The sequence below is a fragment of the Sapajus apella genome, unplaced genomic scaffold (genome assembly GCF_009761245.1).
Source record: "Sapajus apella isolate SASKATOON/1434 unplaced genomic scaffold, GSC_monkey_1.0 scaffold3, whole genome shotgun sequence".
Taxonomy (NCBI): domain Eukaryota; kingdom Metazoa; phylum Chordata; class Mammalia; order Primates; family Cebidae; genus Sapajus; species Sapajus apella.
This window is the reverse complement of record NW_022436943.1, coordinates 2416806-2437411: the sequence shown is the minus strand read 5'-3', so window position 1 is coordinate 2437411 and position 20606 is coordinate 2416806. Positions and strand designations below refer to the sequence as shown.

Here is a 20606-nt window from a genome sequence, read left to right as displayed (position 1 = left end):
GAGTGGACGTGCTAATGTTCAATTTGCAATCTGGAGAGGGGGGTTTTGTTTTTCAGGTTATAAATGCTTTGCTTTTTTTAACATAGAAGAAGCTCGGTGGTGGACATGTATGTGGCCATTTGATGTGTTTAGGACTAAAAGAGTTCAGGCCCTCTCTCTTTTAGAATATAAATGTATCCCTACACCTGCATATGTAATTCTTATCAAAATTAAGCTTAGTCACTTGATGAAGGTTTGCTATTTGAACTTTCCTCTACAATTTTTCACTTTCACCATCAGGCATTAGAGCATCTGACCTCTCAGGGAGATCTGGGTCTAGTCCCTCTGGTATAATTTTGTTTTTTGTTTTGTTTTTGTTTTGAGACAGGTTCTCATTCTGTTGCCCAGGCTGGAGTGCAGTGGCGTGATCTCAGCCCACTGCAGCCCCTCCACATTCCAGGTTCAAGTGATTCTCCTGCCTCATCTTCCAGAGTAGCTGGAATTACAGATGCGCGCCACCATGCCCGGTTATTTTTTGTATTTTTTGATAGACAGTTTTCACCACGTTGGCCAGGCTGGTCTCGGACTCTTGAACTCAAGTGATCCATCCTCAGCTTCCCAAAGTACTGGGATTACAGGCATGAGCCACCATGCCTGGCCTAATTTTCCTCCTGATGGCCACCACTGCCCCCTTGAACCATTTTGAGATCTCTGGCTACAGTTAAGCTGTTTACTGCTATCCCCCACTTTCCTGGGGTCCAGAGTCTTGTGTACTGTTCTGTAACTGCTCTGAAGTGGCTTCAGAATGTGCCAAAGTCCATTTGTGACACTAGTGACACTTGAAGGAAATACCTCAACTGTAACATCATCTAGGTCCGGGTAGATGACGACTTTGTGTCTAAAATGTTGAGAGTTGTTTCAATTTGTTGGATACAAAGAGAAAGCTCCCCCAGTTTCTGCTCACAAGCCGTAGAAAAGCAGATGAGAAACTGTACCATGTGCACCACAAATTGGTTTAGAGAAGCCACTATTCTTTTCTGTTGAATAGTTGGCGCCTTGGTCACGTCTATGCCTTACTCCATGAGAGGAAGCCCATCCTCATCCATCTTCTCAGTGGGTGGGGGCCCCAGGGTTCACCCACAAACCTGTCCCAGATGGGGCCCGCCCAAGCCAGTAATGGTGTGTCAAGAGGGAGTTTGGTACGCACCCTCCATTTACCTGCTTCACAGGGCCCTATATTTATTTGATTCTCTGAGACCTGAAAACCATATTCTTCTCTAAAAGCTGAGCATGGTGGCTCATGCCTGTAATCCCCACACTTTGGGAGGCCCAGGCAGGTGGATCACTTGAGGCTAGGAGTTCTAGACCAGCCTGGCCAATATGGTGAAACCTCTTCTCTACTAAAAAATATAAAATTAGCCAGGCATGGTGGTGCATGCCTGTAGTCTTAACTACTCAGGAGGCTGAGGTGGGAGCATCGCTTGAACCTGGGAGGTGGAGGCTGCAGTCAGCCAAGGTCTCACCACTGCACTCCAGCCTGGGTGACAGGGAGAGATTCTATCTCAGAAAAATTAATAATAGGCTGGGTGCAGTGGCTCACGCCTGTAAGCCCAGCATTTTGGGAGGCCAAGGTAGGCAGATCATGAGGTCAGAAGTTTAAGACTAACCTGATAACATGGTGAAACCCCATCTCTACTAAAAATACAAAAATTAGCTAGGTGTGGTGGCATATGCCTGTAATCCCAGCTACTCAGGAGGCTGAGGCAGGAGAATTGCTTAGACCTGGGAGGTGGAGTTTGCAGTGAACCAAAATTGCACCACCGCACTCCAGCCTGGGCAACAGAGCAAGACTCCATCTCAAAATAATAAAATAAAATAAAGAGTAATTTTGATGTCAGAATAGGGCCTACCATTTCCTCTCAGGCTTTCCATGCTATTCGGTCTTGTAACTGACTCACCTACTACACTTGTTTGTATCACAATTCCAACAACTTGGCATTCCCAGAAGGTGTCTCTACCATTAAGGTCATGATTATTATTTTAATCTAAGAAAGAGAAGATTGTGCCCTAGGCAAAATCCCACTCATCCCTCCGCCACCCAAATAGAACCTACACAAAGCTGGGTCCATTTGTAGCTCTTTCCACAAGGAGTTGCATGCTAAACCATACTCAAATCCCTCTTTGAAACAGTGGGGACCTTTTGTGACATAAACAACTGGCTAGCTCTTCACCCAACCTGATTCCTCCTCCTCCTCCTGGCCACACAGCTGGATAACATTTCCCAGCCTCCCTCGCAACTAGGAGTGCTTGTGTGACTGTGCTCGGACCAATGACATGCCTGTGGGTATGATGTGGGTCACTTCTGATCCTAGACTATAAAAGCATCCTGTATCCCCCTTCACTTGCTTTTTCCTTCCCCTGGCATGATGTAGGTGAGCTCTGCTCTATCGGAAGGATGTGTTGAAGATGGCGAGGAGCCCACTCCCTGAATCATCACTTGTAGGAGAGATGTCCACTAATTTAGAACAAATATTTTGTACTCTACTATGGTATGAATGTGTCCCCCAAAATTCAATGTTGAAACTTAATGACCAATGTGATAGTATTAAGAGGTGGGGCCTTTAGGAGGTGATTAAATCATGAGGGTCGAACCTGCATGAATGGGATTAGGGTCTTATAAAAGGGCTTGATAGAGGGGGCTCACTCTCTTCCACCCTCTCACCATGTAAGGACACAGCATGCCCCCTTCTGGAGGATGCGGCAACAAGGCACCATCTTGGAAATAGACAGCAGCCTCGCCAGACACCAGTCCTGCCAGAACCTTGATCTGGGACCTCCCAGCTTCCAGAATGGTGAGGAATTTCTGATCTTTATAAATTACCCAGTCTCAGGTATCTTGTTATAGCAGCACAAATCAACTAAGACAGACACTATGTGAGTAAGAAGTGAAATTCTATCACATCTGAGCCATGATACTTTTGTTTATGATAGCCGTCAGCATTACCTTATCTAAGACCTCATAATGAATGCTTTCCTGATGCGGCAGCACATCACACAGACGATCTTCTAAAACTCTTCATGTGTCTTCTCATCCCTTTCCCAATCACTGCATCACTATCCCCCGCTAAAAGTCCGCTTTCCACTCATGGACATGACCATAACTGCAATTCTCTGAGAAATGTAATCCCACACTCATTCTGACCCCTCTTCTTCTGAGAGGCTGCTGTTATCCTTAACCTGAAATCTGGGTAAATTTTAAAGCCTTTCTGTGAACACATAAGATTTGCTTTAGTAGGTTAAACGTGTTCGCCAACAATTTTCTCTAGACCCAGTAAAAGTAAACTTCATCCTATTCCAGACTAAACTGGACAGATGAGTTTTGAAATTCCAAAGTAATCTAATCTAATTAAAATAATGTGGTGTTATTTGTACAATGATTATTACAAAAGCATTATTTGTTCATCAGGGTAAGAGAAGCTCTGCCATAGGAGACAGCCAGTCCCTATGTGACTCAGCCAAATGCACAAGTCTGCTTCAGGTCCCAGAGACTCCATTGGGTAACTCAGAGATCCAGGCTACTTCGAATATGGGGCACCATCATGTCAACATGTAATTCCACAGCAGAGGGAGAAAACACTGGAGGCTTTCACACGAGCTGAGCCACTAAACACCCTGGCCCATAGGCAACTTGTCACCTAGGGTCACAGCTCACTGCCCAGAGCAAGTCACATGGTCCCACCAAGCTTAGAGGGTCCAGGGAAATGTCACCCTTCCATATGCCCAGAGGGGGCTGAGAACTGGATCCAAGCAACCAAGATGCACTAGAAGACTCTACCTTTGACATCTTTTATTTTGGTTTCTTAATATTCATACCTTGAACTTCTGGGAAGTCCAGATTTTCTCAAAAACAATCCTATGTCTGAGACTTTTTTTTTTTTTTTTTTTTTTTTGCTAAGTGATTTGGACTTTTTCTTTCTAGCCCCAGCTAATTAGAATGCAATGTAAGGAAACAAATTCCCTTAATATAAACAAGTGCAAGGGAAATTAGAGTCCTAAGAGAGGACCACTCCTTCTCTCGGGAGACACACTCAGCCGGGCAGGCCTGGGAGGCCAGTGCAGGTGGGAGAGGCCGGGAGAGGAGGTGCTTCTAGAACTGTGTTTCCCATCTCTACTCTTCCCAAATCACATAGCTTTCTACATGATAAAAATACCTAGAGCCTCCGTCATTTTAGCAAGATTTAATTAAACTGCCCTAAATTAGAAAATCTAGTCATTGTTTGCATTCCTAGATGCCTATGTTTAGTTGAGTCACACGTAAGCAGAGAAATGAAAAATTAGCTTAATTTTTTGGCTGCAGGGAAGAGTGTGAATTGGCTTTTTGTCACTCGTGGGGAACATCTTGTGTCTTCCCTCAGCTGGGTTTCTCTGATGGGATTGCTTCTTCCCACCCTCCTGCAGGTCTCTAAGGACAAGCTGCAGTTTGGCTCTGACCTGGGGAATCCTCCAGAGCCCACAGACAGACCAGCCAGATGGCAGGCACCAGGGGACTCCTCCTGAGGACAGCTGTGACCCTTCCAGGCTTCTGAGCAACTGACAGCTGCTCCCAAGTGAGCCTAGAATAGAAAGGGGGCTTCTCACATGTGGGCTCAGAGCAGAGCTGAGTGCTGGGGAGGTGTTCAGGAACCTCCTGTCTTGAAAAAAATGACTCAGGGAAACTTCCAGAATCCCAGGGGTGGGGAGTGGATGGCTGTAGAGAAGCAGTGAATGCAATGTTTAAGAACACAGTTTTGGTCGGTCACAGTGGCTCACGTCTGTAATCCCAGCACTTTGGGAGGCTGAGGCGGGCAGATCACAAGATCAGGAGTTCGAGACCAGCCTGGCCAGCATGGTGAAACCCCATCTCTACTAAAAATACAAAAATTAGCCGGGTGCTGTGGCAGGTGCCTGTAATCCCAGTGACTTGGAAGGCTGAGTCAGGGGAATTGCTTGAACCTGGGAGGTGGAGGTTGCAGTGAGCTGAGATCACGCCACTGCACTCCAGCCTGGGAGACAGAGCGAGACTCCCTCTCAAAATAAAGAGTTTCTGGATCAGTGCCTTGATCCTGGCTCTGTCGCTGGTAAGTTCTGTAACTTTGAACATGGTACTCAACATTTCTGTGCCTGTTTCCCCACAGATCACCTAGCATGTGCTCCACTGTGGTGTTGTGATGATTACCTTGTTACTAGATATTAATCCTTATAATAGCGCCTGGCTTACAGTAAGTGCCCAATAAATGCTAGCTTTTGCTATCATTACAAAAAGGCCCTCCCAGCTAAGCACCTCTCTGTCTCTGGAAACTTCCACTTGCTTTCCCTTGGCAGCCCCCCAGACATTCTCCTTCCAGAATGCCTTGCTGTTCAAAGTAGTGGAGAGCTTTTAATTTAATTAATTTTTTAGAGACAGAGTCTCACTCTGTTCCCCAGGCTGGAGTGCAGTGGTGTGATTGTAACTCACTGCAGCCTTGAACTCCTGGGCTTAAACAATCCTCCTGCCTCAGCCTCTCCAATAGCTGGGACTACAGGTGTATGCCACCATGCCCAGGTAATCAAAAACCTTTTTTTTTTTTTTTTTTTTGTAGAGATGGGGTCTCATTATATTGCCCAGGCTGGTCTTAAACTCCTGGTCTCAAGTGATTTTCCCATCTTGGCCTCCCAAAGTGCTGGGATTATAGGCATGAGCCACCACATCCAGCCTTGATTTTATTTTTGTCCAGAAAGCTGATCACTTTGATGGACCAATCTGCAGGCAATGCCTGATCTGTGGGTAGCAAGAACTACAAGCAATGTGGTATCCCAGAAGCTATCCAGGGTTTGGGTCCAGCAACAAAGCTGTCATGGGGAACAGCCTAAAGCTGGAGAATCATTCAGCAAACCCAGAGCCGACTGAGGCCCTGGAAGTAACCATGGAAACAGGAGCCCACAGAGGCATCCAGGGTGTGGGATAGGTATGTGGGTGGATGGATGGATGGATGGATGGATGGATCGATGGGCGGTGGATGGGTAGGTGGGTGGGGAGGTGTCACTTTCACAGCAGAAGGGTGAGGGCCGGGGCAGCAGCTGTGAGCATCTCTGAGCTGAGGGATGTTCGGGAGCTTGGAATGTGTCCTAGGGTGGACAGCTGGGCATGACAAAGGACAAACAGACCAGGAGGGAAAGGGGTCTTACCCTGAGAGATTTCTTCCAACTTACCAGCCTAGGGAAGGAGTAGAGGTCACGGGAGGAGGAGTGGGGTGGGTTTTTGGAGCAGGGTCCTTGAACTTCCACTCCACGTCTAGGTGAATTCTGCCCTACCTAGACTCTTAATTGTTATGGCTCCCTCTACCCTCTCCCTCCCATCTACACCAGCCAGGCTTTTTCAAGCCCTCTGTGCTCCACTCTGCCCAAACCTGCAGACACAGACATGCAGTTAGTGCATTTAGAGCAGGAGCTGCCAAGCACCTCCCACCACCTTGGTGTCTGCGTGGTGTTGTTCCCTGCACTGTGCTGGGACTATAGCATCATCTTGCCACCAACTGCATGTATGTCCTGGCTCCGTAGCTTCCAAGTCTGGCTTCTGGACTCAAGAGTCTGTGATCAGGCGTGGCAGCTCATGCCTGAAATCCCAGCACTTTGGAAGGCTGAGGTGGGTGGATCGCTTGAGGTCAGGAGTTCGAGGCCAGCCTGGCCAACATGGTGAAACCCTGTCTCTACTAAAAATAAAAAAATTAGCCAGGTGTGGTGGTGGAGATCTGTAATCCCAGGTACTCGGGAGGCTGAGGCAGGAGGATCACTTGAACATAGGAGGTAGAGGTTGCAGTGAGCCAATATCGTGCCATTGGACTCCAGCCTGGGCAACAAAGTGAGACTGTGTCTCAAAAGAAAAAGAGTCTGTGATCTATCTAATATCCCTCACTACATTCTTCTGCCCAAATCCCTCTAGCTTCAGTGGGAACCTGGAATGACATCCTTCTTCTAACATGCAGTGCGGGTAAGTTAGGAGTGGAAGAAAAGGAAAGCAGTGTCCTATTGCAGGCTGAGAGAACTTTTCTTAGTGCCAGCCAGCACTACTAGGGACTCTGGGCACCCTGGGCTGCATCCTGGATTTGGAGTGAGGTCCTTCCAGCCAAGGATAGCAATGGGGACTTTCCCGTGCCCCCTGTCCCCACCTTGGGAGAAACGGATGCCAGATATCTACCAGCTTCTGCTCATCCATCAGCAGCAGAGAATGCTAGGGACCCCAGTTTCTGTGATCCACTTCTTCCTAAAACCTAGACACCCTGCGGTTTTATGGAGCCGTGTGATTGTGTTCTGGCCAGGCAATGTGCAGAGGTGAAGTCTGCCACTTTCAGACCTGGCCTCAAAAGCGTCTTTGTGTCATTGTCCACGCTGTGTCTTCCCTCATCTCTCAACTTAATACAGGGGATGTTGGGAAGGGATTCTGAAGCTGTGGGAGCTGGCAGAGCTCTAGATGGGGGGATCCCAATCCTGAAATCACCATGTGGGGAAGATGGTTTCCAGACACCCAACTGGACAGTAACACAAGCAAGAAATCACTGTTTTCTAGTCGTCCCCCCTTAGCCAAGGCTCCACTTTCTTTGGTCTCATTTACCTGAAGTCTGAGAGTATTTGATGAAATTTGTGGCAGTGATTCATAAGTTTTAAGGTGTGTGCTTTTCTGAGTAGCATGAGGACATCTCTCACTGTCTACCCAGGACAGCCGTCCTCCCTTTGCCCGGCGGGTCCACACTGCAGGTGCTCCCCACCCCTCAGTCACTTAGCAGACGCACTGGTTATCAGATCAACTGTCTCAGGGTCACAGCAATGTCTAAGTCACCCTTATTGTAATAATGGCCTTAAAGCACAAGAATGGTGACACTGACATATTCTTACAATTGTTTCATTATTAGTTATTATTCACCTCTCACTGTGCCTAATTTATAAATTAAACTTTATCATAGGTATGTATGTATAGAAAACAATGTCTAGGATTGGTACTACCTGCAGTTTCAGGCACCCACTGGGGGACTTGGAATGTATCCCTGCACATAAGGGGGACTGCTGTATTATGTTAACTCCTTGGGATTCGGGGGTTGTTTGTTACAGCAATTAGCCTACCCTAATTGGTCCTGAACCTACTTGAGATAGTTAAGAGGGCAGATTTGGATACCAGAGAGACATGTTTGAGTCCAGACACCCCACTTAATGGGCATCATTAAATGAGGTAATAATAGTACCCAAGTGAGGGCAAGAGGCCAGCAGCGAGCTTAGCACAGGGCTGACACGTCATAAGTAATGGGCACTTGCCATTGCTAACATTTTAAGCGCTTGCTATGTGCCAGGCCTTGGTATAAGCTCTTTAATGCCTCTTTTAATTCTCACAGTAATCTTATGAGTAAGGGACTCTTATAGATTTAAAAATGAGGAAAATTAGGATACAGAGAGTAAATGTTTCACCCAGGGATTCACGGCTAAGGGCAGGACTGGGACAGCTGGCTTCAGGTTGTGGGGTTGGCTCTTTGTTTTCTGGGCCATCTTCATCTTCCTCAGTCACCTGCTGTGGTGGGTGGTGGTTGAGGCTCCTCCGCTCCCTGAATGCAGTGGAGGGCCTCAGGGTGAATCGTTCTGACCCAGGCATCCCACTGGGGTCAGTAGGCTTCAGTTCCCCTCTCAGTCTCCCAGGGAATGTTCAGGAGAGGAGAGACAGCAGACGGCAGAGGGTGTGCCTGAGGCAGAGGGAGAGGGAGCTTCTGGTCACTGGGCTTCAACCTCTGCACGGTCGGCTTCAGGAGGACATGGGGTAGAGGGGAAATATGGCCAGACCCCTGAGGCTGTGAGGGGCCATGGAGGGAGGTGCTTGCCCCACCTTTCGAGCCGTGTTGTCCTCTTGTTCATTTCCCTTGTGGTGATTCTAAGCTTAAATTTAATCAAACTTCTCTTAATTATTCCAGCTTTGGGCCAGGAGCAGTGGCTCATGCCTATAATCTCAGAACTTTGGAAGGCCGAGGTAGGTGGATCACTTTTAAGGTCAGGAGTTCAAGACCAGCCTGGCTAACATGGTAAAACTCCGTCTCTACGAAAAATAAAAAAATTAACGGTGCAGTGGCAGGTGCCTATAGTCACAGCTACTTGGGAGGCTGAGAATGGAGAATTGCTTGAACTCAGAGGCAGAGGTTGCAGTGAGCTGAGATTGTGCCACTACACTCCAGCCTGGGTGACAGAGTGAGACTTTGTCTCAAAAATAAAACAAAACAAAAAAATATTCCAGTCTTTTCCTAGGATGTTCTGAGGAATTCAGTGAAGGGCCCCCAAGGGAGCAGTGCCTAGTGGGGCCAGTGAAGCTCCCTCCTAGGAGAAGGGACTTGGAGCAGGGGGAGCCAGAGGAGGGACCTTGAGGACCCCAACCCCTCAGGTGCAGGCCCTATGCTGGCCAGACGTGGAGGGTCTGGGCCCCCTTTCATTGAAGGACTCCTAGAGGAGCCCTTCAGATACAACGTCTCCCTTCTCTCCCTCGTCGTCAACCTTCACGGAGCACACAGGGCTGGAGGGGCTGTAGTCAAACAGGGAAGGGGCCTCTAGGGATAAAGCCAAATGTCCCAGGCAAGGACTCGCCTGTAAAATAAAGTCAGTCCAGCATCAGACACAATGCAAAAGCCATCTAAACATTTACTGTTGCCTCCTGAGAAAACATGAGGAACTGCATTTGTAATGTGCAGCAAAACTTCTAAAATCCCTTGATCTCCAACTTTCCTCTCAATCCCACCCCACGACCCGTACAAAGGAAGTTCCTCCCCTCCACCTCTCTAACTTCCCTGGGGCCCAGATCCGGCTTCCTCCATTCCGGGTTCCCTCTCCAGCCTCCGACTCTCCAGGCCTGCCTCCATTTCCAGCGGCGCCTCTGCGCCCTTGCTACCATAAAGTCACCCAGACAGGCCGGCTAGCTCCCTTGTCTTCTGTCCCCGTTTCCACCATCAACATCGAAGCAGTTCAGGAGGGGATCCCCTTCCAGGGAAGAGAAGAAACTGTGACTGTTCCTAATCACAAATTGTCTCCAAGGTAAGGAATTCTGGGAGGAGCAGGCACAAGGAACCCTCTAGGAGCCTGGCATGGAGGGAGGTGACGACAAAGGCACTCAGCCCTCACAGCACTCCCACTGCAGGCAGGCCCAGCCCTAAGAGCTGGGGCAGTGTCTGCCAAACTGAGTGAGATGCAGCCCCCGCCCCTGAGGCTGACCGTTGGACTGCAGACTCATGGACACACAGCTCTCAGTCCACACCCCTGAAGTCAGGCTGCTCAGGGGCTCAACCTTGGCTCCACACTGGAATTACATAGGGAGCTTAACAAACACTAATTTTCCCTGCACCAGAGACTCTGATCTAATTGGCCTGATGTGATGCCCAAGGCATCTAGGAGCATTGGCTAATTTAAAAGCTCACTAATTGATTCAAATGTGCAGCTAGGGCTGAGATCTACCAAGCTGATCAGTTGCTCGGGAGAGCACCCCAGAGCCTGGGGCCCCAGACCACAGCTCCAGGCACAGCGACCTCCTCCCTATCCAGTTCCCTTCTTGATCCATCAGGAGGAAAGCGTTGGGGCCAAGACTCTGGTTGGCACAGAATAACTTAAGAGAGCAGTTGGGGCCTCATTCATTCATCATCCAATTATGTATTCAATAACTATTTAATATACCTGTTGTGAAGGCAATGAGAGAAACTGACCAGTTTAGAGTCAGACCTCTCTGAAGAGGTGATATTTAAATCACCTGAGTGGCAAGAAGGGGCCTACCCTGTAAACTGCCAAGCCAAGAAGGGAGCACGCTAGTGCAGAGGCCCTGCACAGGGAGCAAAGGGGGCACAGCTGGTGGAGAAGAGAGCAATGAGCCGAAGTCTGGGAGGTGGGCAGGGTATATTGTAGGGAGTCTTGGAGCTGTGGTTAGGAGGTAGTTTTCATTATCAGTGTAATGGGAAGTCCCTGGAAGGTTTTCAGGAGGGAATGAAAGGACCTGGTTTGTATTTTTAAAAGATATTCTGGCTGCAGTTGGGGGTGGGGTGGCTGGCAGGGAGCAGGATGGCCACAGGTGAACTCTCTAGTCCATCAGGGCAGAAGGCACTCCTGTGCTGAGGCCCCAGGGGGAAGGTCAAGGACCCAGCTCTTCCTTGCAAGTGGGGAATGTAGGTCAGGCAGCTCCCTCAGCCAAGCTGCCAGTGCAACCCCCTCGCCTGTCAGGGGGAGAAAAGCTGAGTCTGAAATGTGTGTGCTCAGCTGAGAGATCAGCATTGGCAGTGAAGGCAGAGATAACAGCCTACCAGGTGCAAGGATCTGGGCCACCGCCTAAGGTCCCTTCATCCCTTTTCCCAGGGTGCCTCTCCCTGCACCCCTGTACCCCCTCACCATCTTCCCAGCAGGCCAGGCCAGCCCAAAGGCAGGCTTCAACCTGTGCCTGGAGCAGGTGGCTGTGTTTTAAGATCAGGGCTCAGACCTCTAAATAAACCATAAACGAAGCCAGCTTCCCCGGTATAGAAGGAGAGAGATGGCTCCATTTCTTTTCAGCACAGTGACTGGGAAATAAACAAGTGGCTCTGCCTGTCACATATATTTACCCTCTGCAAAGGCATCTGTCAGACCCACAGAGCTTCTGCCTCAGCCTTTCCAAGAAATAACTGATGTGCCCCACATAGGGCTTCTCCTTGAAGGCTCCAAGTTCACTCTGCCATTCGAGGAAAGGCAAGCATGGGGGCTTGTCCCTGACCCCAGTCTCATAGGAAGAGCTATCAAAGGCCAGGTTTAGACAAAGGGCCCCAGTGTAGCTGGAAGCGTGTTGGCACAGCTCTCTCAGCTGGGGAAGGGGACGAGGGGGAGGGAAAAAGAGAGGAAGGTAGGAGTTCGGGTGGTTGGCAGGAACAGAGGCAGAGCTGAGAGGGGCAAGGACTGGCCCCTATGAGAGAGATGGGAGGATGAGAGCCCCAGGGGCCTGGGCAGAGCCTGGTCTGCAGGTGGGGTGGCCGTGGGTGTGAGAGAAACAAAGAGAAACAGAAGGCAGAGGACTCTCTCTCTATGGGTGAAATCTCCCACGACCACAGAGGATGAAGGAGCAAGAAAAACAACAGACAGGAACAGAAGGAGGCGGGCAGATAAATGAAGCAGGGGAGGGAGGAAAGCCCCAGAAGACTCAAACTCAAGTATGTGTAGAAGGAAGGACCCTCCAAATACAGCAGGAAAAGGTGATTTATGCACTGAGCTAAACCAGATGAGCCAGGAGCCAAGGACAAGGGAATGGGAGTGGCTGGGAATGGTGGCATGCGGCAGAAGCCACACACAGACATGTGGTGGTGAAGCAGAAGGGAGCTGTGAGCTCTGGAGGAGCCAGCACAGGCAGCTCGTAGTGCAAGGATGGGGGTAAGAGCTAAAGAGAGCCACAGGGCACATGAAGGCTGTCCCCCAGGTGCTGCTGCCCAGACCCCTGCAGCAGGGACACCTTGCAGCCACCGTCACCCCCAAGATGTGGGAGGTGGGATGGGAAAAGGGTGAAAGAGGCAGCGACATGGGAATTGTACATGCACTGAAGCACACACCCCTTAGCAAGTGTGGCACTCTCTCCACAGCTCTCCCATGGAGAGGAAGGAGATCCAGGGGCCCCCAGACTTCAGCCAGGTTCCCGGGAGCCACAGACCTCCAGTGATGGACCCAGCAGACCTAGATAGAGGCTACTCTCCACACACAGACGCTGAAAGAAAGGGAGATGAAGACAAGGATAACCAAGATCAGATTTTTCTCACTCTCTCCCTCAGACACACACACACACACACACACACACACACACACACACACACGGAAATAAAGGGTGGCTTGCATGTGTCTGGGGTAGGGCATAACAGAGGACTGATTTCTTCTTTTAGGGACCTGAAGAAAAGCTTCCCAAAGCCTGGGGAAAGGTCAAACACACAAAAGAGGAAGCGTGTGTGGCCCTCAGTACCCTACTGTCCCTCCCCCATGTGGCTGCCTCCCTGAAATCCCTCACACTTGTAGAGGCCAGCAGGGGCATGGGTGTGAAGCCCTCTTAGCAGGCAACACACCTACACACACACACACACACACACACACGTCCAGAGGCCAGTGCCTGGGACAGGGATGGGTCAGGCTTGGATGCAGAAGCCCCCATACAAAGCCAGATTAAGGGTCCTCTCCAGGTCCTCCAAAGAACCCTCAAGCCTTCCAGAGCTACATAGAGCACCTCTCCAGCAGGGATGGCACTGCCAGGATTGCGGAAAGAAAGAATGTGCTTCCCACTGTGGTTGTGGTGGCTGCACCATGAGTCCAGAGCCACCTGCAAGGGCTTTCCCAGGACTTCTGGCTGAGACATGTAGGTGATAGCTCCCTGCTAAGCTCACACACCCATGGTAACAGTCTTTGCAAATGGACACCACAGAGAAAGACCAAAGGAAGGGTGCACCTCAGGGACTGGGTCCATTTCTCAGCTCAGTCCAGCAGGCGGGCCTTAAGGACAATCCTAGGAGACCAAGAGCTCAGATCTGGGCCACGAATCTTTTTGGGAATGGGGACACAGATCCTGGGCACCCCACCCCAGCTCACACTCCCAGTCCCCACTGCCGGCACGCACACCGCTCTCAACATATTCCACACACATGAGCCTGTCACAGTCCCAATGAATACTACACTGTACACAGCACACTGTACACACAGCACACAGGTCCCCATGCAACACACTACGCTGACACACGTCCCGGAGTCCCCCTGTGCAGACGCACCGTACACATCTTCCCATCCGACAAAGGACCCATTTTAATGAACGCGGTACACACAGACACTGGAAAGTCCTGTTGTCTTCAGCCTACACACACACACGCAGCGCCCTGCAGTTCCACGCAGCCCGCACATCACACCGGCCTGGACACACACGGTGCCCACACTGAGCTCCCGACCAGAACTCAGCGACTCCCGCCCCCGCCGTGCGGCCTGCGCTCCCGCCCCCCGCGTACTAAGCAGAGCTCCACCTCGAGCTTCCCGGCCCCCTCTTTTCCCCTCCAGCTCCTGTTCCCCAACAACCCCACCCCCGGGCTTCGGTAAACTTTTCTTCAGGTCCCTAAAAGGGGAAACCTGGAGTTCCTCCGGTCCCGCCCTGTCCCCGGACACGCGCAAGCAGCCCTTTATTTCCCAGCCCTGCTCCCGCCAGACCCAGCGGGGAAAGGTCACCGTAGGCAGCCCCCTGCCTGCGCCCTGGGGGTGGTGATAATAACAGCTGTCACCGAGGGATGGGCGGGGGGTAGAGAGAGGTGTCGGCCCCGCGCCGAGCCGGGGGCGCAAGGTGGTCGCGGTGACGCGCCAGGGAAGCGCAGAGAAGCAGCGGCTGCAGCGGCTGAGTCTTCCAAGCCCAGGGCGGCGGCCGTGGCGCGCGGAGCTGTCCGTTCAGCACCACTGCGCGGTGCCCAGCGCAGGGCCGGCGCCAGGGCACACCCGCTCTGCTCCCGCCCCGGCTCCCCAGGAGCCTGCAGCACGGTCTCTGGCCTCTCTCGGCGGGTGAGGGGCGCGCGGATCTGGAGAGGGGGCTCCGTGAGCGGCGGGACCACGCGGCCACCTGTGAGCCTTCTGCAGCTGCAGGCGGTGGTGGCGGCGGCGGCGGCGGCGTGCCCTGCCCGAGACAGGAGTAGACGCTCGGCGGCCCCCGCCCGCCAGCCCGCCAGGCGCACACAGGGGCGCACACACTCGCACCCGCGCACGCACCGCCAGCAGGCAGCAGCACGCCGCGATGCTAGCCCGTGGGTCGGGGAAGTTTCCCGCCGGCCTCGGCCGCGGGCTCCCGTGCTCCCAGGTAAGCGCTTCCAGAACGTGCAGGGTGAGCCCGGGCTACCCGGCTGGGTGAGGCGCAGCGCACGCGGCCCCGGGGCACAGCGCCAGGCGGGCGGGGAGACCCGGGCCGGGGACGCGGGGGCTGCAGGCATGGGAGCTGGGCTCAGCGGAAGCCGGGACGACCCCCATTCTCCCGGCCCAGATTTCCAGACTCCGTATCTCCCCCGCCCCCTCCCCAAAGCCAAGCACCCCCAGTGTTGGCCCGGCCCTGCCCGTGCGTATCTCAGCTCAGGTCCCGCCTGTTTGCGGCGATCGGGCGGGGGCGTCTCCCGAGCCTGCCCATGGACAAGGTCAGCATGCAGCCCCTGGGCGCTCAGAGCTGTGGAGACGCGACCCCGCACGCGCAAAGCGCCCACTGAGACCCCGGGGTGGAGCCGTGCTAATAGAAACATACCCACCCCCAGCCTTTCCTGGGAAGGGGCCAGACCTCAAACTCTTGCCCCAGCCTGGTGCCCTTCAGCACTCAAGACCCACCTAAGAGGCCTGGGCCTGCCAGAAATTGGTGGGGAGAGGGGGCGCTGGGCCAGGGCGCACGGCGCTCTCACCGACGCTGTTCCCTCCGCTTCCAGGTGTAGCGCCCCCGCGCGGCGCAGGCGGCCGGCGCCTCCAGCATGACCCGCCAGAGCCTGTGGGACGTGTCTGAGGCCAACGTCGAGGACGGAGAGATCCGCATCAACGTGGGCGGCTTCAAGAGGAGGCTGCGCTCGCACACACTGCTGCGCTTCCCCGAGACGCGCCTGGGCCGCCTGCTGCTCTGCCACTCGCGCGAGGCCATTCTGGAGCTCTGCGATGACTACGATGACGTCCAGAGGGAGTTCTACTTCGACCGCAACCCAGAGCTCTTCCCCTACGTGCTCCATTTCTATCACACCGGCAAGCTTCACGTCATGGCCGAGCTATGCGTCTTCTCCTTCAGCCAGGAGATCGAGTACTGGGGCATCAACGAGTTCTTCATTGACTCTTGCTGCAGCTACAGCTACCATGGCCGCAAAGTGGAGCCCGAGCAGGAGAAGTGGGACGAGCAGAGTGACCAGGAGAGCACCACCTCTTCCTTCGATGAGATCCTTGCCTTCTACAACGATGCCTCCAAGTTCGATGGGCAGCCCCTCGGCAACTTCCGCAGGCAACTGTGGCTGGCGCTGGACAACCCGGGCTACTCAGTGCTGAGCAGGGTCTTCAGCATCCTGTCCATCCTGGTGGTGATGGGGTCCATCATCACCATGTGCCTCAATAGCTTGCCCGACTTCCAAATCCCTGACAGCCAGGGCAACCCTGGCGAAGACCCTAGGTTCGAAATCGTGGAGCACTTTGGCATTGCTTGGTTCACGTTTGAGCTGATGGCCAGGTTCGCTGTGGCCCCTGATTTCCTCAAGTTCTTCAGGAATGCCCTAAACCTTATTGACCTCATGTCCATTGTCCCCTTTTACATCACTCTGGTGGTGAACCTGGTGGTGGAGAGCACACCTACCTTAGCCAACTTGGGCAGGGTCGCCCAGGTCCTGAGACTGATGCGGATCTTCCGCATCTTAAAGCTGGCCAGGCACTCCACCGGCCTACGCTCCCTGGGTGCCACTTTGAAATACAGCTACAAAGAAGTAGGACTGCTCTTGCTCTACCTCTCTGTGGGGATTTCCATCTTCTCCGTGGTGGCCTACACCATTGAAAAGGAGGAGAACGAGGGCCTGGCCACCATCCCTGCCTGCTGGTGGTGGGCTACTGTCAGTATGACCACAGTGGGGTATGGTGATGTGGTCCCCGGGACCACGGCAGGGAAGCTGACTGCCTCTGCCTGCATCTTGGCAGGCATCCTCGTGGTGGTCCTGCCCATCACCTTGATCTTCAATAAGTTCTCCCACTTTTACCGGCGCCAAAAGCAACTCGAGAGTGCCATGCGCAGCTGTGACTTTGGAGATGGAATGAAGGAGGTCCCTTCGGTCAATTTAAGGGACTATTATGCCCATAAAGTTAAATCCCTCATGGCAAGCCTGACGAACATGAGCGGGAGCTCACCAAGTGAACTCAGTTTAAATGATTCCCTACATTAGCCAGGGGGACTTGTCACGCTCCACCCCACATTGCTGAGCTGCCTCTTGTGCCTCTGGCACAGCCAGGCACCTTATGGTTATGGTGTAAGGAGTATGCCCAGCCCCAGAGGGGAGAGATGCATGGGATATGCACCCAGATTTCTTTTACAGTATTTAGAATCATTTTTAGAGGGTGGTGTGTCTGACACCATGCCTTTGCACCTTTCCATGAAATGACACTCACTGGTCTTTGCATTGTGGGCATAAAATGTTCACCTTTTTGCCAGATGAGTATACCCAGAATGCTAATTTTTCTGTTCATCGTGTACACTATTCTAGTGCTTGTGGCCCAGTACTGTCTGTGAGTTGTTGTGATCCTGTTTCTGAGGTTGTTGTTGTGAGTTCTGTACAGAAAGCCCCCACAAGTCTGTCCAGTGGAAATGCATCTATGAGATCAGCAAGGATATCATGAGATTTTGCTCACGGTCACGTGAAAACAAAATCTCAGCCCTTTATCCATTGCTTTCATTTAGTTTTAATCCCAAAACAAAGAGAATGCAAAGTTAAGCACACTTGACCAATGCAAGTCTGTAAGTTGTTTTTATAAATGATCTGTAGTTCTGTGGCTTGCATGGGTTCACCCATCATCTTTGAAACAATGTACACTGATGTTCATCTCATAAATGTCGCTCCTTAGAGAATGTTACTTAGTTAGACATGTAGTGAAGATGGAAATTTTTCCCCAAGAACAGATATGTTAAGGAGATGGGCTTCAGCTAAATAGTCCAAACCCCAGTGTGGTTAAGGCCCAGTCAGTGCAGGCTGAGCCCAGTGAATGGTCAAGCCTCCGTGTTTCCTAGGGTGACTGCAGAGACATGTATTTCTGGTTGAGGTTGCTGAACTAGGCCATTTGACCACACTTTGCTGTGTCTAATATATTAGCATGTTTTTGAAATATTTATTTTTTAAGATGTTTAGGAGTAAGGTCGTGTTGTCTTCCTCAACTAAAAAGAAGTTCACTGTTGTATCGTCTCCCTGAGGTGAACATGGTTGGGTTGCTAGCAAGGGCAGTAGCTTAAATACTTTTGTTACCTGCTCTGAAAGCTCATCAAATGAGAGCCCTTTTATTTCCAAGCAGAATTTACTCAGATCATTTTGCTTCTAGGATATACAGTATGTTGTGGGTGATGCTGTGATTTCCCTGGAGTTCCTGCCATGGCATGGAAACCTAGTGGTATGGAAGCATGTACTCAAAATACAGATGTGCATGAAGGTGGTGTGGCTTACCCAGGATGGAAATGCTGCAGTTCTTATGTGCATTCCAACTGCCTTTTGTTGGGAGAGAGTGGGTAGAGACCAGGAGAAAGGAAAGAGTTGTAAAACAAAACACTGCTACTTCATAAAATATCATAAAAAATTGTAAACTTGAAAAGCTTTATTCTGTGTTATTCAAAAGATTTTTGAGCTTCTAAACTTGTATTGAAGGGAGATGACTGTTTCCTCCTCCAAAATGCTCCTGCCCCTCTTGTTTGGTTAACCAGCACATAACATCGTGATGGGGAACCTGTGTTCCTCTGTAATATAATTCTCCATCATCTTCAAGGTAATCTGATGGTTTTCCAGGTTGCTTTCATTGTTGCTTTCATCTTTGAGAAGGCAGTGGAACCCAGGGATCTGAGCATGGAGCTATCCAGGCTTTTCATCCAAAGGTTGGGCCTCTGCTTAACAGATCTTTTTGTGTTTCAGTTGATTGAAGATGATACATACTTCATGGGGGTGTGGCAAGGATCTTCTCAGAAGGCTTTGTGTACTTGTAGTTGCCATGGCTACTACAGTGTGAGTGATTTATTGAATGAATTCACTGGTCACTTACACCCTGGAGCCCCCAGTTCAAATCTTTCCATCAGACTGGAGGCTCGTGGGAGGGTGAGGGGTGGCTGTCTCCTAATGTCTACATCTGTGCCTCTGAAGCTTCCGGAAAAAAGAGATGTCTTAGAGGCAACGGGGCACTGAATCAGTGGAACAGGGTTATTTTTCAGAATTTGCACATGGAACACTTAGCTTTGGCTGATACTTCCAACCCTGGAAGGCATAACATTTACAGAACCATCCCCAGCTGCACTGAAGGCAGGTGGTGGTACAGACTTGTGAGGACCGTTCAGCTTGCCAAGGCTGGTGGTATTGGGTCACTGAGCCTGGTATCCATGGTTGCTGACCAGGAAGCTTGTGCATAGTGGAAACAAGGAAGGAGGCAGAGTAACTCAGTCTAACTAAAGAGTAGCTAAAGAGGTACCCTAGTGGTTACCCTTTGCAGATGTGAAAGCTGGAAAACTTGACTTTTCTTTTTGGTAATGACTTGCATTTATCTGGTGCCTTTCATTGGAGGAATCCCAAAGTGCTTTAGAGACTATCTTTTTAATATCTCTTGCACATATATATAAATATACTTGTATAAAATATTATCTTGCCCACCTGGACCTTTAGTCACTTCTGAGCATGAGAATGTCCCATTAGCGTTGAGCTTTTCAAGTGGTGGTTTCAGATAAGTGGGAGAGAGAACAACCGGGCTGGCTTGAAGCCTGGAGCTAATTCCCACAAGGGATGTAGGCTGAAGGGTGACCCGGGAGAAATAATCTTCCTTTCCCCTAAAGTCCCACCAAGGTGTAAAGTTTACAAGTGATCTCCATTGGGTCTTTGATTGGCCTTGCTAAATAACATCTAACCAGCACTTTCTTTTAGTCCCTGAAGCTAAGGAGGGAGGGTCAGGTTAATTTTCTGCATTGCTTTTGGAGCAAAGGCTAAAAGTATGCAGTGACATCGTTGGCAACCAGGCTGTCAGACTGACCTGTACACCTCCTTTAGGGGGACAGAGTAGAAACTGGAGATGACTTGTTTCTAGCTGTGAGCTTGAGAGAAGTGTCACTCCGAACATTTGAAGGTTGTTGCTTTCAATGCCATTGGGACAAATACATGGGCCAGGCTTTAATATCTGTGATGTGCATTTTGGAAGTGCTGGGTTGGGAAGTGGCTCATGTCTGTTGCACAAATGCATATGGGTTATAGGTTTGTATTTTCTGCCAAACCCCCACATTTCTTGGGTTTGCAAGTAAGGAAGGGCATGTTGTAATGCCGAGCTGATTTGTAGCTCATAAGGTAGTAATTGGTATTTAACATCTGGATTTATTATTTCTACTTGTCTTAGCACTCAAATAATTGAACTACCTGCTAATTCTTGCCTCATTTCAAAGGAAATAAGTTGTTATGCACTTCGAGATAGTGGTGACCTGTACAGGCTGTGTGTTAGCTGCTTGAAGGCTTAACCGGTATTTCTTGTATGTCTTAACAGCATGACTTGTTACAGAGTTGTGATTTTTAAAATTGAGAACACCATATTTGAGATGTCAGTTTTAACACTCATTAACACACTACTGTGCAAGCATTGATGCAGCTGCTCTGAACCATGATGTCCGACTGCTGCACTCTCATCTCCGTGCCTTGATTTGGGAATGGGCAGTAACCTAATGCACTCAGGATTCCAGCCTCAAAAAGTGTGCAGATTAAATAGACAAAAATGATTTGTACCTCTTACTATAAAGAGCACACAAGGAGGGCATTCAAAGTTGGGGTTCGGATTTCCTTGAGAAGGCTGTTTTTGTTTTTGTTTTTGTTTTTAGCAATTTTGGGGAAGGAGAAGCAGTTGTTTATTCTTTGTAAAGGTGGGGT

General features: G+C 50.7%; 1 protein-coding gene across 1 annotated transcript; it reads left to right on the top strand.

The window, feature by feature from the left end:
- Positions 1-14424: 14424 nt before the first annotated feature.
- Positions 14425-20324, top strand: KCNS2 (potassium voltage-gated channel modifier subfamily S member 2). Its single transcript, XM_032248256.1, has 2 exons — positions 14425-14821; positions 15429-20324. Exon 2 carries the CDS (start codon positions 15471-15473, stop codon positions 16902-16904), a length of 1434 nt encoding a protein of 477 aa, XP_032104147.1. The 5' UTR covers positions 14425-14821; positions 15429-15470; the 3' UTR covers positions 16905-20324.
- Positions 20325-20606: the final 282 nt, after the last annotated feature.

What these genes read in the sequence shown, in the direction of transcription:
- KCNS2 (XM_032248256.1), top strand. Translation starts at nt 15,471, where the DNA reads ATGACCCGCCAGAGCCTGTGGGACGTGTCTGAGGCCAACGTCGAGGAC.